Source organism: Falco rusticolus, chromosome 5 (assembly GCF_015220075.1).
Source record: "Falco rusticolus isolate bFalRus1 chromosome 5, bFalRus1.pri, whole genome shotgun sequence".
Lineage (NCBI taxonomy): Eukaryota > Metazoa > Chordata > Aves > Falconiformes > Falconidae > Falco > Falco rusticolus.
In genome coordinates, this window is record NC_051191.1 from 31,711,648 (window position 1) to 31,725,074 (window position 13,427).

The 13,427-nt window shown below is 34.4% G+C and overlaps 1 protein-coding gene across 3 annotated transcripts in view; it reads right to left on the reverse strand.

The window, feature by feature from the left end:
• Positions 1-13,427, reverse strand: part of NAV3 (neuron navigator 3) — a 273,367-nt gene that overhangs the window by 156,010 nt on the left and 103,930 nt on the right. For all 3 annotated transcript variants that reach the window (XM_037389560.1, XM_037389562.1, XM_037389561.1), the window contains exons 4-5: positions 10,310-10,382; positions 6,352-6,529 (exon numbers count right to left, since the gene is read on the reverse strand). In XM_037389560.1, coding sequence (XP_037245457.1) covers positions 6,352-6,529; positions 10,310-10,382 — 251 coding nt within the window. The remainder of the gene's footprint in view (positions 1-6,351; positions 6,530-10,309; positions 10,383-13,427) is intronic.

Here is a 13,427-nt window from a genome sequence, read left to right on the forward strand (position 1 = left end):
GCCCAGCTCTCTGCCTTTCCTCGTAAGGGAGATGCTACAGCCCCCTCATCATCTCTGTAGCCCTCCGCTCGACCCTCTCCAGTAGTTCCCTGTCTCTCTTGAACTGGGGAGCCCAGAACTGGACACAGCACTCCAGATCAGCCTCACCAGGGCACAGCAGAGGGGGATCTCCTCTGGTGTATCAGCCACTCCTTCCAGTATAAATATGACAGCAAACTCGCTGAGGGTACACTCCGTCCCTTCATCCAGAGGTCACTGATGAGCAAGTTGAACAGGACTGGACCCAGTACCAACCCCAGGGGCACACCGCTGGCTACAGGCCTGCAGCTGGACTCTGCCACTGATCACAACTCTGAGCTCTGCCCTTCAGCCAGTTCTCGATCCACCTCACTGTCCACCCATATTTCTTGCCTTTCCATTAAACAAGTAAGACACATGACTATGTACACATACCATTTTTTAACCTATGTCAGTGTAGTGTACTTGGTGTAGACTGTTAAGTTTATAATTTAAACCTTGAGAACACTGAAACAAAGGTCTTTTTCTAAACTGAGAGTGGTGTAACCAAGATTGGCATACAGATTGCCATTACTCTAGCATGGATCTATTTAAAATCATAATCATAACCATTACACTTGCATTACTGTATTTCACACAATTTCCAATACACTTATTTTCCCCTAGTCCTTCTGAGCAGGAGGCAACATGAAACCCAGTTCCTTGCAGACATGCAACTGACTGTAGAAATCAGCTACCTAACTTTGTTTATATGCCTAGGAAAACCAGGGTGCTCTTTTAATATAACAAATTTAACAAAATCCATCTGGACCTCAAACTGTGTTCATCATTCCTGTACGTGATAAAATAGTTTGTCCGTCTTGGGGAATTTTGCTGACAGTTTACTGAAACCAGTTACTGCCTAATCCATAAATGAGACAGAACCTCTTTCATCCACATGTGTTTTCTTTTAGTATCTGGGTGGTTGAAAGATCATCACTGTAGAAAGTTTAGATATATTGCTGTGATAATGGAATCCACTAGCAAAGCAAAGCATAAAAATATAATGTAACCATTGTTGTCATCTATCTGTACTGACACATATAAATAAGGCCACCAGCACTGTATTTTTTTAACTAAATCTCAAAGCTGCAACAAAGTCACAAGAGTGAAGTGCCTACCTCAGATATTGCAGTATTCAATTCCCTCAGTTATACAAGAATATAGGAAATTTTAGGACAAAAAGAAATCAGAAATCACATATAAAACCATTCTCTCCCTTAGGTTACCATTTATTATTTACTGCAGATTTTTCCACTAATCATCTAAATTATGTTAAGAGTTTTTATACTTAGTGGTATGAAATTATAATCTTCCATAAATTCAGCATATTCTTCACAATGAAATTCCACTCACCATAAATCAACTTACTTCCTTCTTTTTATGTTTAATGTGAAATGTTGCTGTCGGCCCTAGCATTAGATAGGCCAATGATACTCTTTCACATGCAGAATATTACTCTCTGTGTGCACAATTTTCACAATTCTGAGCTTGGTGATGAACAGATTACATGGGATCAGGAATGTTAAAGTATCGCCTCACTGACTAATAATTTTAGATAACTGTGTTAGAGCCTGACGTAGAAAATTCATTATCCTCTTATGCCAACCTTACACTAAGGGAAGAAAGGCTTCTCCAGAAATCAGTTTAATGACATTCCTGATCTGTGTTGTCTCCTGTAGAACACAGTGATTACCTAGTCATCCAAGGACAACTAGCCTCCTGAACTAGTCTTCAGAATTCCATATTTCTGCACAAACCTAATCCTGTCAGTCTCATGATACTCTGGTTATGACCTTCCCTTGGGGCTTCTATTTGTTTACTCTATCAAAACAGCCTGCTATGAAAGCTGTGGAATCCTAATATTGCTTTTTGTGCCTGTTTCAGCTTCTGTTCACAAAGGGCCCAAACACCCTTTCATTGAAGTTGATATTGAAGTAGGTTTACTTGGGTGGCATGCAGAATTGGCTCAGACCCAGTAATGATCACAGACATTGATCATTACGGAGGACATCAAAACCTGGAAATCAGGATGAGAGTACCATCATTATCGTCATCATCATGAGGACCACTCTCTCTAACTAGGAGAGTGAGACACTAGCCCTGTACATACAAGGACAAAACTTCTTTGGCCTTCAGCAGGGCCTGAATGCTACCACTTCTCCACCCTGACCATCTTCTGTGTGACTTGTTATAGGTACTTCTCTCTGCCATGTACAATCCATATTTTTCTCTGAAACAGTGGAGAACATCACTTTCATATTTGTTTAATAAAGTAAACACAACGGCTTTTTACTCCCTAGGAAATCAAGTTGAAATTGAGCAATATGCTTACTACACCTTAGGTGGAAGCAACAAATAAGATAACATTTTCCAATGGAATAATCTAACTTAAAGTAACTATGATTATTAAGACATCATTTCAAAGACTTAAATTACAACATGAAATATGTTTGCTAACTGAATATTTTTAAAAAGTACGAAGTCTATAAAAAGCATCCACCTTTTTCAGTGTATATGTTTTGATTTTGCTTACATGTCTGTACATATATAATCATGTATATATTAAATGCACTTCAATGTATAAAGTGCTTCAAAAAGACAGCTTTATTTCTCAGGTGTATAACACAGTAGAAATATGTGAGTCTTCAAGTAAAATAAAATACCAATAGGTATAAGAAGAAAACATTTGCAATACCCTTGAAAATTTACTCAAATTAGGTTTGCCATTACTTAGATTACTTACATTAGTTTTGCCATTACCAAACAAAGAAGAATGTGCCATTCAGGTGTTCACTACTATATTAATTATCTGGCTTCTGCCCTAATAATAAGATAATTTTTGTTGCTCCTCTCACCCCAAAAACCTGGAAGAACTATTACTAAGTAACAAAGGACCACAGACCAAATTAATGAAATACTGTTATGTGTATTTGCCAAATAATTTTTCCAAAATATACACAATAAGTAATTTGTTGCCTTAAGTTTTTCACATGCCAGCCCTTTTCACAGTATAAAATGTTAGAAAACAGAACTTATTAAGAATTTTTAAAAGCATATTCAGAACTGCACAGGCTAATAAAGTGAGGCATAGCTGCACAATAAATCTGTAATAACAAATTGCCTTAAATATTAACATCCACTATGAAAGGATAAAATAGCTTGGTTTATTACTACTACTTTAGGGAAAAAAAAAAAAAAGTAAAGTTACTCTATTATTGATAGTAGTGAGTTTATTGAGTTAATAATTCCACATAAAGAATGTGAGATTATTACATACCTTAGACTTTATCACTTTTTAATACTCATTGTTCAATGAAAGGGGAAGGTTTAAGTGTCTGTATGAAAATACTTTTTTCCAAAAATACTTCAAGGTCTCAAGTGTCCCATGGAGCAGCCACATAAGTTCCTTAGGACTTTCTAAATCATAAGCGCCTGCCTTGTAAATCAATTAGTCATGTTGGTTCCTTCTGTAATTAATGCTGAGAAATAGTTGTCATGAAAGTGATCATATCATTCAAATCAGTCTTGGGAGTCACTAAGATACCTGTCCACATTTCAGACAGCAAAAGGCAGGCAAGATGAATCACATCAAAGGCATCTTTTTTTTAAAAAAAATTTCATATTTTGGCTTCTTTCTAAACAGAAGCTTTTATTACTCATTAACAGTTTAAAACTAAAAAGCTGTTTGGGAAATAATTTTGAATTATTTTCCAAAATACTTGTTTTGATGGGAAAAAAAGAATTAAATTAAATTAAATGACTGTTCTGTAAAGAAGGGTTGCTAAGTCCACCACAGAGAGTTCATATTAATGTATACTCGTATCTGCCCATCTACTTGTGGAAAACCTATTCTTCAAATGTAGTCTTTTTTCTTAGAAGGGGACATATAATTTTATGCTAATTTCCTAATATTACTTTGAACTAGTGAAAAATGAAAAAGGCAATTAGTATTTTAAAAAATAATATATATTTCTGGGTTTTCTTCTAAGTCTCGGAGCTCCTTATTCTTCTGGCAGCTCAGAATACTAGACATATTTGTAGCAGAAGACAGAAATCTTTCATGCAGAAGAAAGCTTTTAGAAGTAGGGACCTTTCTTCATCCTGAAAGGCTTTACTGAAAAATGTATGGATAGGGAAATTCTTATTCTCTCAGGCACTACCAGAGTTTATGGTGACACACTGAACTTCTGTGTATGTGAAAGCAAACAAAAAATCTTGCTATCAGTTTAACAGATAAGAAGTAAGAAAGATGGTATCAATCTCAGTGTAGTATTTTTTAACATCGAAACATTTTGCAGATGAAATATAGCTATGAATAAAAATTTAATCAAAATCAAAATTATTTTAAACTCCTGGCATTAAAGTAGAAGGTCTAAAGCATGCTGAGGGAAATAGAAATTTTGTAAAACCAGCCTCAGATGTCACTTTATGAAAGCATGAATGTTGGGGCTCTGGACTTGGAATGACTGCCTTTCCTCATAATGAAGTATATTTCAACATAGTAAAGTAGAAGAGAAGAAAAAGGCATGGAAGGACCATGAGATCTTGGGGAATTATAATGAAAAGAAAGCCTTATAAAAAATGCATCCCCTCTTTGCCTATCATTCCTCAATCCTGAGCAGACAAAGTAGTGTGCTGTCACTGTCTTCCAAATAGTAAACAACTGCTTTGCTCCAAGCTTTTTTTGACAAACAGAATTCCTTGCAATAATGTTGATATATAAAGGAACACTGTAACTATTTGGTTATTAAAAATTCACCATGGTTAAATAAGAAAAGCAGGAAATGTTTCTGTTCTTTTACTAAATTATAAACACAAAACAATAATGAAAGGTATTTACATGAAGCTGGCTAAGCCTTTAATTCCACTGATTAAAGCAGTGAACACTTGTAGACCTACATTCATAGGAAAACCAATTCATTTCTGAACAACAATATGTTATTGCCTCTTATGAAGTATTAAATTTCTTTCAGAAAGCAGAAATTAAACTTCAGAAAATGTTGAGAGTGGTCAGATTCTTCTAGGATCACACCATAATTCCAGACTACATGTTAATAGTAAACTTGACAGAGAAAGCATTCAAAGACATAAATTTTCAGTAGCAGAGAGAAAAAAAAAAAGTGTTTCACATTGTAATGCCCAAGGCAAACACAAGTGTATCTTAATTTTTTTATCAGAGTAACTAAAATGCCATCAGCAACATTTTCCTATAAATATATTTTTACATTTCTAGTTTCAAGACAAAGATTTCCATCAAGCTGAAGTGTGAAAAGTTTTCTCAGCTGAAGAAGAAATATGTTTACTATAAACATGAAAGTGTAATTTAGATATGAATAAACTCAAGAACCAAAATTTCATTACTCAGTCTAATACCTTTAATTCATCCTAGATCATTGACTTATCACACTGTAGACATACAATTGCTCAGTAAGTATCCAAAAATTTTTAAACAAGCAAATAATAAATCAAACCAGTACCAAACCCAAGAAAGCAATAAATAGAACTCTTCATTAAGAACTGCACTTTACATGGTACATAGTGATTTATTTTTTTTTTTAACTTACCCAATGAAGTATATGTTGCTAATACTCTTTCCATTTAAATGCATATCTCTGTTTAAAACTGATTCTTTTGTCATGGCCAGTAAGCAGCTACCTTCCCAAAATATGTTTTCAGCTTCAGTCTGAAAGCTATGTAATTCTGCAATTAAGGATTCTACTGAGTACTTTGCTTTCCTAAAACGAAATCATAAACTGACCACTTAAAAGAAACAACTAGATTAAGACCATTTCTTCTCCCTTTCAAAAAACATTCAGATAGAATTAGGCACTCAAAACCAGAATGTTTGGGGTTGAAAAGAGTTTATAACAAATGAAATTATTAATTTTGCCTTTTCCCCATGTATTTTGCTAATCAATTGAAGTTGCTCATTTAGATGTAGAACCGGGTATGTAAGGAAAACATTGAAATAACCAGTATACTAACCTTATGGTATGCTAATTGTCTCATTATGTGAAGGACAGCAGAATCAATAATAAAGTGAAAGAAAGCCTTGAAAGTAATGAAAATCTGAACTAAATTTAATTGGGAATGTTCTCTGCTCTCACTCTATCTTTACACCGAAGTTTAATACAAAACAAACACTTAAGATACTGTTTTCCTACATCCATTGCAAATAAAAAAAGAAAAAGCCAGACTTTTAAAGTGACCTATTTTTTCACATAATTTCACCTTTTTTAAATAGCAAAATAAAAAGCTTTTATACCTGAGAAAATTAACTTTTTAACCTACCTCGACTGCATATCTTGGTGTGTTTTGGACTGGCTGATTTCAGCTGGAGGTGAAGGGACTTGCTGTTGTAGCTCCACCAAAGACTGGTAGTACTGTTGCTGATGATGTTGCTGCTGTTTGTACCGAGACAAACTGAAAAATAGCCCTAAAATGGCTTTCAAATTTCCATTCCTTATTTCTATTAAAAAAAAAAAGAAGTGAAAATACTCAGTTTTGTAACAGTTTTGTACTAAAACATCTCTGTACATACCTACAGCTATACATACTTATGTCTCGTATCTTCATTTATCTCTAATATCAGGGATATTAGGTATCGCTGATACTTTATTGTGTTATAATCTTTGCTTATTTATGTGTCACTGTTGCAATAAACATCAAAATAAGGTTCTCATGATTAGTCACAAGTACTTGGTCATAAAGAAGAGTAAACCAAACCCCAAATAATATACATACTCTGAAATGAATACTCCTTCCTCAAAGCAGCACAAATATTCTCAGTAAGCAGAGTTATTCAGAAAAATCTGAATTCCTTCTGGCCTTAGGTACACACCCTTTCTACCTTATGGTTTTAAATTACTCGTCTTGCTTTCTGGGCAAATTCTGTGCACATTGGAAATAAACAATGACTTCTAGAAGAATCAGAAAGTGGAGATGGTAACACTTTTGTAGGTGAGCACACCCATTGACATGAATTTGCTAGGAACATGAGAGGAGATTAATGGAAAATACTTATTAAAAATGGTGACCATAAAGTTCATTATTACATCTTTGAACTTTTGGACTACACAGTATTTTAGCTTTCTATTTTACACTGCTATTACTGATTAATGAAGACTTCAAAACTACAGCTTTCACATGAGGCTAAAATAGCTACCCATATGAAATTCTGGTGAGCCACAGTAGCATCATCATGTCTCCCATTCCTTTCTTAGTTTTTCCCCAGCCTGAGATGAAGTTCTTAAAAGGATAATGTTATTCTTTTGTCATAAAGGATGTCTGTGTCAAAAAGTAAGCCTCAGGAGGCTTTAATGAAATTATCTGCAGCACTTCAGTCTGTTCATAACCTCATTATAATTTTCTTTGGCACTGAACTTCTGGTGAAAGGTTTTCATTAGGCCTATAGCCTTATAACCTAAAATGCAACACTGCAATCTTTCTGCCTCCTCTGCAAATCTTAATACTGAGTTGTGTGTGCTACACAGCTTGCTTGGGTAATTTTTAAAGCAGAATTTGAAAACAATGACTGTCATATTCATGTCTTTAAAACCATACTAATTTTCTTTCAATAGGATTAAGCAAAATGTTAGTACATACATGAACAGGCCAGCAAACATGGCAGCCTTTATGCTCTCAACCTGTTCTTCAAAAGCAAACACAATCCTGAACTTCGCAAAATGAAAATTTAAGTATCCATACTTTCTCATCTCCCCATGAAGATGCTGAAGGATCTTTGATTCCCCATGAGACCTTCAGAGATATGCAGAACTTTCTTAGAATTAGAAGTCTTTTTAGGCAGCAATGACTTTTGCAGTCATGGTTTCAAGGAAGATTATTATCAAGGAACAAGGAAACTTGTATTTAAAATTATCTTTAAAAAACAACAACAACAAAACCACAAAATTATCCATCTTTATGTTGCTGTGATTCTAAAAATATTTCTGTACTTTATGCCAGTTTTTTATTGTTATGATTTTGCATAATTTACTATTCAGAAAAAGAACCCTTTGTTTGTTAAACCCCACTCATTTTTTTATCTTAGAAATTCACTCTTTCTGTGTTAAAATATATTTTTTACTATTTCTAAAGAAGAATATTATCAGTTTTGAACTTCTTTTTCTTTTCTACTTCTAAAAGAGTTAAAGTTGGAAGATTTCTCTTAAACTGAAAGAAAATCCAGAAACTTCAAATCTGTACAAAACACATGCAGGGAAGAGAAGGGGAGCATTCTTCTTTGTAGCAACTGGCTTATTATGTATCATTTGGGTTCTCCAGTAGAGATTTTGCAGTCAACATTTGACAATTACTTCTGTTTGAGACCTCCTTGCTCATGTCAAAATGGGGTGGAAAACTTGTGAAATCTTCAAACATTCATAAGCTCATGGTTTACTATTTCAGAAAATTTCTGATCATTAATAAAAGACTTAGTAGTAACAAGGCACATTTACCAAAGGCTGTTACAAGAAGCAGATTTACACTTTCTAAACTGAACTGATTTTAAACATAAATATGCTGGCAAAATGTTATGAAGGTAACTTGACTATTTCATGATAAAAAGTCTGGTTTTCTCAATTTCTTCTCCTTGAAAGAAATCATAATATTTAGATTTTACATGCTAAAAATGGTATATTTAAGGGACCTACACTGTATCACATTGTGATAATTTGAACTAATATAATTAAAAAATTATATAGGGCATTTACACCAGATTTATGACCAACTCAAAACCACCATAACTAGTTTTAATCTTATTTCAGAACTCAAGGTCTGCCTTCTAAAATTCAGTTTGAGGATAATGAAAGTTTTAAAAAATAGTCCTTGCATTTAACACTATGTAGTATTATTGCTTTTAGTAGTATTTAAACTTAAAGCTACAGTGTTGAAGCTTATATCCTATTAAAAAATTATTTTCCAAAGCGAAAGAAAGGTATGAATAAAGAAATGTATTACAGAATGCACTCAGATTTTGATTTCACAAAGTACAGAAAAAAGTGTCATTCGCCATATCATGGTATTAAACAATGAAGAGTATTCTCATTAAATAAATTAATGCTATTCACACATTTTATCATTATTTTATATGTAAATAAAAATAGGCTAAAAAATCAAGTTCTAAACAGCTTTGAGGTGAACAGCAACATGTAAATGTTCAGTACTCTTTTGCATCAACATATCTACAGTATATACAGAGGTCCTTTTAAATCATTTAAGGAGCTTTCTGTAAGTTGACAATCACAGTGAATAGACAGTACATATTGTGGCCGTGTGACGCTTCTGCTAAGGTACTAGAGAGGTGCAGATGGTGAAAGATAACAATTCTGAGTTAATTTCAAGATCACTGGTTAGGATTCACAATTTTTTCCCTGTGTATCTCCTGAAAATCGACTGAAATTACCATCTCTGAAAAAAAAAATATTTTTTTTCTTCTATGTTTTAGTTGCACTACAAGCAAAATAAAAATATGGGGTTACACCCCATTAATACCTACTGCCTTCATCTGCACAGAGGCCAGAAGGATTTTGAAGGTGCATAGCTCCTTGCAGAACTGCTTAATTTGTTACAGGCCAAACGCTTGTATACGTTTTATTAATTTACAAGATGAAGTATCTACCTGACTTAATTTCTCATTACCAAGAAAATATTACATACTAAATAAGACAATTGGTATCTTAATGGTTTTGATTTAATACATTTATTAACTTAGTTGTAACTGCATCTGGCAATCAACTGAGGTGACTAATACTGCAAAAAAAGGTTTTAATAGAAGCAGCAAGACCATTCACTCTCTCACTAAATACATGACATCAAAGGAACACAATAATTTTCAGACCCACCCTTACAGCATTACTACTACTAATAAATTTGCTTAAATGGTCTTCCCTGGGTTTACCTGAGTTAGGTTCTCATATCCATGTTTGTTGATTTGAATTGTATACATGAACAAGTTAAAAAGTATGCTTGGGAAACACTGTACCTATTAATATTGTGGAGATAACATGGAAGGATTAATACTATTGAAAAATATTATTTTAAAACATTTCTCAAGCTTCATAAACATATTGAATTTCTTGGTTCAATTTGAAGGGAAAATTAAAAGGAAAATCACTCACCATCACTAATCTATATTTTCATGCTTTCAAGACAGCTGGAGTTTGTTATTTAGATGCAAATAATTTGCATTAAGAAAATTAGTTTTCAGAAAAAAATCCCATTACTTGTTCTGATGATTGGTTTCTCTTACCTTCTGCAGAAAGACCTTGGACATTTACGCCTCTGGCTGCCAGAAAGCTAAGACAGACATCAACATTCTCAATCTGCAATATGAACAGAAATAACAAGCAGCATAAGGCTGTTTGACAAAATGTAGAAATGCAGGGAGGAAAGAAAAAAAAAAAAAAAGAAGAAGAAGAAAAAAAAAGAAACAGCCCAGGAATGAATACTTTACATTCATTGCATACTACAGCTCTTTACCAAAGTTTAACAAGAATGATTACTGCTAATTGGGGAACTGATATAAAGCTTTCATTGTCTGCTTTGGTGCTTAAAAACAATTCATAAATGCCCGATCCAGAATGGCATGCTGGCAAATCAGCAACCCACCTAGTTAACATAAAACTGGATTTTATATGCTACAAACAAGCAGCAATGAAAGCATCCACAGAGTATTAGACACTGAATATACGCCTGGAGATGCGGGTGACTAAATTAACTAAAATATGTCAGCAAAAGCCTTCAACAAATATGACAGCAAAGGTATTTCCTTGGGATGATGTAGAATTCTGTGAAGTGATGTCACAGCAGTGGTTTATTCTCTACTTTTCCCCTTCCAATCTTATGCTAAATAATTTTAGCATGCTTCATGTTTATGCTTCTTGGAAGAGTGCTTGCTTAGTGAACAACATGGTGCTGACTTCTGTTAGTGGTTTAGAAGAAATCTATAGTTACCACAGAGAGCTTTAGACAGGAAAAGAACGTGTAGCCTAAATGTAGATCAATAGAAGGATAAAACATCTTACTCTAAAATGACTAAACACAAAACTAATTTGACACCCTTCATATGTCTGTTTCTAATAGGTCAGGGTTCTCTTGAGTTACCATCCCCAGCTGGTTCCCCCAGTCCTCCCAGCTTCTATAAAGCAAATAAGTATAAAAGTAGATCTTTTAACTCACAACTTTTTCTATAAATATGCTGCTATGAAAACAGAAAAATTATGTTTAGAGAGGTGTCCTATGTCAAGTGCCTTAAACAGACCTGATTTTAAAACAGATTTTTTAGGTTGATAGAGTATTTCAAAGCAATTAGAACCACAAAAGTAAAATTCAATGTTTAAAAATGTATTTTAAATACCTATATTTATTGGAAAACATTAGAAAAAAAAAAAAAGAATATTCAACTCCAAAAATATAAGCCTGCAGTAGATCAAGTCCATGCAGTTTTATTTGAATGTTTACACATTTTACGATACCTCATATCGACAGTTTTAAAGCATCAAAACTATTTGAACTTTGGCAGTATCTTTTCTTGCCTAGGAGGAGGGCCTTTATTATTGTCATGTTTCTGTGATTGTAGTTCTGTCATTATTTTCAGAAAATGGTATTAGCTGAAAGGAATATAAATATTCTTTTTACTGTTGACCCTAAAGTATATATTATGAGCTCACACGGACTGTGTTGATCCACAGGTAGTATATATTAATTTATAAATAACTGGGTAGTATATATAAATTTATAAATAACTGAAAAATGTTTAGAAATGTGCTTTCTAAGGATAATAAAGTCCAAAGCATTAGTAAACCCATTTTTTAAAGTCTTTTCAAACACTTGTTTTCAAGGACATGCTACCATTTATAGAATGTCTCTTCTGAATCAATGAAAAAAAATCACAAAACCCAAACTCTGCAGCTAATGCTAACTAAAGTTACTTCAAAATGGGGCTTTACCATAAATTTTTCAAAAGTCACTTTGGCAGGTGTCACCATTTTGCACAGCTGTGAATGTGGAATAACCATCTTAAAATCAACAGGGGTTACTCCAACTCTGGCCCAGCACAGTAACGGCAGAAACTCAAGCATTAACTCTGTCATTTTCTTAAATGTTTATATAGTTTTACACCATGAAAGAAACCCAAATTAACTAGGTCATTTCAAAAGGTGTAGCGATGTGACACTGCTAAGTCAGTTGCAAGTTAGCTGCAGCTAAAATAGGAGGATTTGTTTCTTCCTCACCTCCTTTCCTTCCCAGACGTGGAGCCCTGCTGCTGCCACCTCTGCTGGGCTTCAGTGCTTCTCTGAGCACACCAGGAGCTGCTGGCTCTGTGCAGAAAACTCACCCAGCAAAAAAGGCAAAAGTATTCTAGCCACTCCAGTTCCCTGTGCGGTCAGATAAGCACAAGAGTCAGAAGAGAGGAGGACGCTTCCCAGCCTGAGAAAGGCATGGTTTGGGAGAGGATGGGGGAGGTGGGAAGGAGGGACAGGCAGATGATGCCACTCCTGATGGCAATGGCAAGGAGCTGGGCTGGCTCAGTCCTGACCTCAAATTACACGCCTGCATCAGTCATGAAAATAATGCACACAAGGAGATACTTGTAGTCAACCTTTAAACAATGTCAGCTACATAAGAAAACGTTTTGAATGGAAATTTTCCTGTCCTGAAGAATTTAAAAGAAATGAAGATTTGTTTGGGTATTAGCTGTATAACTGAGTGTCTCTTTAAACTTTGAAATCAACCATAATGCAGAATCAACTACTTCAAAGATGGGAATTTTTTCTCTACAACTAAGTACTGGAAGCCAAAGGGGTGGGGGGTGGGGGGCAGAAAAAAAAAAAAAAAAAGAAAAATCAGGCTGACATCAGTAACATCCATCATCAGTAACATCCATCTCCAAATAACTGAAACAATCCTAGTAGACTGCCTAGTATAACCAAGACATTTTTCATAATGGCCATGTGTCTTCTGCAGTAGTTCAAAAGACCATAGCTATAAACAAAACCTAATTTATTAGAGAACATTTAAGCCCTAGTGTGCTGTGAAAACATGTCGATATCTATCTGCAATACCGAATATTAGTGAATAGTAAACCTAATACACAAACTTTAACATACATTTAAGGTGAAAAATATCCTATAGAAATGGCACCTGGTTACTTTACATGTCTCCTTCTACAGCATGTGTCTTTGAAGTCACATCTCTCAAGAGAAAACTAGTCATTACCATTAACACCAATGACTCAATATACTGCAGAACTACAAAGCAAATTCCGTTTTGCTTCACAGTTCATGAAAAGGATTGTAATAGAAGCCCTAGGTCCACAGTCAGCCCTCTTGGTAGTGGTGTATGAAGCAATAGCAGTGGCCAGCTTT